Here is a 5,593-nt window from a genome sequence, read left to right on the forward strand (position 1 = left end):
GACGAAGTTTTCCGGGTCAGCTAGTGAAAAATAAATAATCCTGTTATGAGAAGGCTGAAATCAATGACTACTAAAACTAATGTTGAAAAAAAAAATATTTTCTTGAGTTTTTTCATTCAATTATATTTTTCTTTAAATAAATACCAATAAGCCCAAAATAGCAATATTACAGAAACAACGCCGTGCGCGAGAATACGAGTTATGAGTTGACGTACGAGTACAAAAGGGCTAACAACCAAAATGTTCACTCGAAATAATTTATATGGCAGAACAACGTTTGCTGGGTCAGCTAATATGAGTATAAAAAACAAATATTTTTTTTTATTTGACTCAATTAAGGATTCGATTATATACAGTGAAAAAAAATCTGAGACTGTATATAAGCGAGTTCACGCTGTACTTATCTATGTAAAATTTGTAAATAAATTTGAATCGATTTATTGATGTTTATAAGATGTACTTCCATCGTTGCTCACTATTTCTGCCGATTTTCAGGCAGGTCATTTCATGAGATGATCCACGAAATCATCTTACTTTGAAGACTGGTAGTGTTGTTCAACCAGTAATTGTGCCATTAACCGAGAGTAGTTGTTGCCAGAGGGAAATGTAAGGCGATACAACGATTTACCCCTCTATTGTTCACCGTGTACTGCAATCTCGCGCACTACCTGTCTGTGTATATATCTTGCTCAAACCATATTCCTTTTATGAACATTCAGAATAAAATAAACGGTTAACAACGACGCCTCGTATTCTAGATTCGTTCAAAGTTCTTTCGTATTTTTCCATTGTCTGTCTCCTCTGAACGGCGTGATTCCACTTTGTAGACTGCAAATAGTCCAACAGTAAATGCGTCTGGAAAAGGGGACTGGTAGGATGCGATTTTGTACATTTCCTATTTTGCAACATAGAGTCGAGCATTGTAATATTCGTAATCACTTTTTCGTTGGATTGCGGTCTTTCAATGCTCAGCTTAAACGCATTTTTTATGTTCGATACCCATCTCCAGTGATTGTTTAATTTATACATAATATCTAGAGAATATTTGTTTTGATAAGTGACATAGCCAGTATTTTGCTCCATTACGTCCCCAATCACATTTTTCAGCTTTCTCTTTTCTACATTATATTTACATTTTATATTTATTTACAAATTGTACAATTTAATCTTTAGTGTGAATTAGTTTAGGCAACTACACTTTCTCTTTACATGTTTAAACACGTTATGTATGATTTTCCATCATTCGGAGGCAGTTTTGGGATGTACATATATAGTTTAAAAATATTTTTTACAGAGTGATTTCGAATTTCAATTCGAATAACTACTATGTAGTTCATAAAATTATGATTATCCCCGTGAATGTTAAAGTTACCCATGCCATTTGCCCAATTCAGCAGCCCTAAGGTGTTCTTATTTATTTTTAACACATTTTGATTAAAGCTGGAAGTCTGAAAATTTTATTGAACATAGATCCCAGGGTTTGAAAAGTAATTGAATCCAATATTGGAGAACTTTTTTGGTTCCAATAATATACAAACACACACTCCTTCGAATTCCAGCGATATTCGTTGTTCTGGCTGCACTGCAGTTGATTGTTAGAATCCATCTCCAATTGTTCCTAGTATAGGAGACAAAACAATAGTTTAGCCAATACCTCATATTTATCGGCAATTTCTGTTTTCTGTCGAAATGTCTTCTCTGGTACCGCAGTCCTCAGGAATGTGTGATAAGAACCAGAAATACGATCGTCAAATTCGGTGAGACTATTTCCATCGTTTCAAACGTTTGATCTTCATCGTTGTTCTCTTAATAGCTTATGGGGCGAACACGGCCAAACGATCCTGGAAAACTCTCACGTATGTCTAATCAATGCGACAGTACTCGGTGTAGAGATTTTGAAATCTATTGTCCTCCCTGGAGTAGGAGGTTTCACGATAGTTGATGATAAACTTGCGACGGAGGAAGACATTGGTAGTAATTTTTTCCTTGATTGGCGGTCTATCGGACAATCGAGGGCAAAAGGATGCATGCGATTGTTACAAGAATTAAACCCGGATGTGTGTGGAGAATACGTCGACGAAAATATCAATCAAATAATCGATACTCAACAGGAATTTTTCAAAAAGTTTCAAGTTGTTGTGGCTACTGCCATTGACGAACGAACGATTGTCAGACTTTCGACTCTCTTGTGGGAACAGGACATCCCGTTGATTGTGTGTCGATCCATTGGTTTCTATGGTGTAGCTCGGGTACAGATTAAGGAACACTGCATAGTTGAATCTCATCCTGATAATATACTGTTCGATCTTCGTTTGGAAAAGCCTTTCGAAGGTCTCAAAAAATACATGGCAGAAACAGGGATGACTTCGAAGGTTCCCTGGTTGGTTGTATTGTACAAATATTTACAAGAATGGGTTGATGGTTGCGGGCGAAGATACCCTATCCTTCCAAACGAAAAAACGGAATTTCGAGAATTCATTCGTTTGAAGATGGTGAACGGAGAGAACTTTGAAGAAGCCATCAGAGCGGTTAATTCGAGCTTCGGTGGAGGGAAACCGAATTCTCTAATCGAGGAAATATTGGCAGATAATTGCTGCGTTAGTGTGAACAATGAGGTATGTTTTATGATAGAGCTCGAGGGTTTTAAAAATCGGTGTTTTTTTACAGAGCAAACCTTTTTGGGTTTTGGTGCGAGCGTTACGAGATTTCATTACAAACGAAGGTGATGGTTTCCTCCCATTACCAGGTGTTGTTCCAGATATGACAGCTGATACTGTTTCTTATATAACGTTACAAAAGGTGTATCGTTCCCAGGCAGTTCGTGATGCTGAAATCGTTTATCACAGAGCTCGACAGCTTTTGGAAGAAATAAACAAGCCAGTTGACTTGATTACGGAACAGGAAGTCCGACTGTTTTGTCGTGAAGCTGCCAATCTATGCATCATTCGTGGTTCGAAAATCGCCGACGAATACGATGGAGGCTATCAAGCGTCGCGGATTCTTTCAGACTTGGAAACGCCAAATTCACTGATGGCGCAGTATATAACGCTAAGAGCGATAGATAAGTTTCAGGCGCAGCGAGGTTATCTTCCTGGGGAGAATCAGACCGAGGATGATACCTCTTGTATCATAAGTCTTACAGAAAAGATGCTAAGCGATTGGGGAATCAGCACATCAATCAACGATGATCTTGCCAGTGAGGTTTGTCGCTACGGTGGAGCTGAAATCCATAGTATATCGGCCTTTATGGGTGGATGCGTTGCACACGAAGTGATTAAAATAATCACGAAACAATATAAACCGTTTGATAATGTCTTTGTCTTTGATGGCGCCACTTCACGATTACAGATTTTCAAATTGTGAGGCACGCATTTTTGTAGCTGGTTATTATGTTTCCTGTTTATATTGTTATACAAATATCGAATAAAAGTATTGTTTACTTATTTATTTATGATAATATATGTAGCATAAATAGCATCCGTGAAGTTGACGAATTATTCTGGGGTTTCTTGATTCAATTAATGGCCACCTCAGCCTAGTTTACAAGGTTTGATTGTTCATCTATAGTTTATGAAATAAAAAAGTATAGTATGAAATAATTAGTACGTTATTTTGACAGCTGCCACATGTTTTGTTTTTAGTTTGATTTATCATTACCCCGGTGTTGCACAGTTCCTCAGGTACTGCGGGGCCAGGGGGACATTTCATTATTCGATGACGACAGATGACAAATTTCCAATCTCACCACAATCCTGATTAATCCGTTTCATCCTCATTCCCCCTTCACGGTTACCCAGATCCCAACCTTGAAGTTCGTCAAATCGCCGATATCTTGTAAAAACTTCGCTGTACTCGAACTTCTTGTCAATTATGTGGCCGTAGAACGCTTTTTAGTAATATTGGAATATGAGGTTTTGTTTGAGGCACTTTGTAGAGTCAGAGTAATGATTCTGTCGTGGTTTGATATTGAATTTTGAGACGATAGTGTATTTAGAAATTATCTGCCGTGCATGTTAAAAATCTGAACAAAATATCCAATCCAATGTACTGAAATTATACTCGCTTGAATATTATGGATTAATTTGAATTCATCTGTTTCCTCTCCATATTAGAATTGTGGAAGTATATAAAAGCTTGAAGTGGACAAATAATCTCTTATCATACAACTCTACATCTGTGTACATCATTTGCTGGAAGAAAATTGTTCGATCAGTAACTTCAAACAAGTTCGTCTCGTTCGTTCTCGGAGGCTCGAGAAAATAAGTTTCTCTTATTGTCAACATTCGTTTTGATAGGTAAAGTATTGCATGAAGTTTTTCTTCACACTAACTGTTATCAACCCTAACCTTAAGAAAAATAATTGGTAATATAATAAACTGATACTTCTTTGATTGACTTGCTAAATACCTTCATATTATCCTCGCTGCCAATATAAATTTGATCACATTTCAAGTATTCTCTCAGGAGTATTGGGCGGAAAAAAGCATATTCACGGACTGTAAATATGGCACGAAGCATAAATTTTTCCCGCCCTAGAACTTGACATCATTGGCATCGATGATAAAACCTCATCTACCTACGCCACAACAGCCGAACAGCGAAAAATATGAAGAATATCTTCGAGGGTTTTGCTTACTCTCTATGCAAAACAGTTGTACCGGGTGGAGGAGAGGCTTTCCGATTTCGAATCATCCCTCCCATGCGCAACTTATGGATATAATCCTGCATTTTATTTGCGTAATAACTGACGAACATTTATGTGCGACATTGGTGTGTTTTCGGTTTGGTTCGATTTCATCGCACCGCCGAAAACGATGTCCTCGTGCACGAGAGCATCACTACACACACCGGCACCGGAGCATAACATCACAAGTGGAATCCAATTTTCTGCCATATTTATTGCAAAGAAATCTTTACCGAAGGACACCTGTATTCGATGGAGCGCCATGATACGGCCCCAGGAAACGCAAAACTGGAAAGTTATAGATAAAAGTAAACCCCCGAAAGTCCGTCTCGATTCTTTACTTTTTTCTTCTTGCTTCGGAATCTATACTTTGTTTTCTTTGGGTTCTTCTGTTTGGAAAGGAGAAGATAGGATAACGATTTGCATATAAAACGATGGTTTATTAATATTTCCTCTGTTGTGCTAGCATTATCCGTGTTTCGCTCAGAAGCCCCATAAACTATGTTTCGACAGACGGATCCACCGAGAGACATCGAGGACACCCCGACGGTTTAGGACACAGAAGTTGTGTTTCTCGACATGCTGTTGTAGGCGTATCGGTTACGATCGTAAACATCTAAATGTTTATTATACTGCCATTAAAATCAAAAATCGAAAATTGATATCTAGGCTCATGGCAATAAAATGTCATCAAGTCAGCTCTATTTTCATTCCTTCCGTGCTGGATGAGCATGCAGATGTTGTGGAATGCAATAAAAAATTAACATTGCAAACATCGAGTAACACATCACTCACAGAATTTGTCTTTATTCCATGACAATCTGAAGTTAAGTTCTCAAATAGTACTATAATTTTCGAAACTACGCAAACATCATTGTGAAAGTGTACATTTCTGTTAAATCCCATTCA

At 37.7% G+C, this 5,593-nt stretch overlaps 1 protein-coding gene across 1 annotated transcript; it reads left to right on the forward strand.

Moving 5' to 3' along the window:
* Positions 1 to 1,617: 1,617 nt before the first annotated feature.
* Positions 1,618 to 3,447, forward strand: LOC129770714 (nedd8-activating enzyme E1 regulatory subunit-like). Its single transcript, XM_055773708.1, has 3 exons — positions 1,618 to 1,757; positions 1,814 to 2,615; positions 2,668 to 3,447. The coding sequence occupies exons 1-3, from the start codon at positions 1,690 to 1,692 to the stop codon at positions 3,361 to 3,363; spliced, it is 1,566 nt and encodes a 521-aa protein (XP_055629683.1). The 5' UTR covers positions 1,618 to 1,689; the 3' UTR covers positions 3,364 to 3,447.
* The last annotated feature ends 2,146 nt before the right edge of the window (positions 3,448 to 5,593 follow it).

This window comes from Toxorhynchites rutilus, chromosome 2 (genome assembly GCF_029784135.1).
Source record: "Toxorhynchites rutilus septentrionalis strain SRP chromosome 2, ASM2978413v1, whole genome shotgun sequence".
Taxonomy (NCBI): domain Eukaryota; kingdom Metazoa; phylum Arthropoda; class Insecta; order Diptera; family Culicidae; genus Toxorhynchites; species Toxorhynchites rutilus.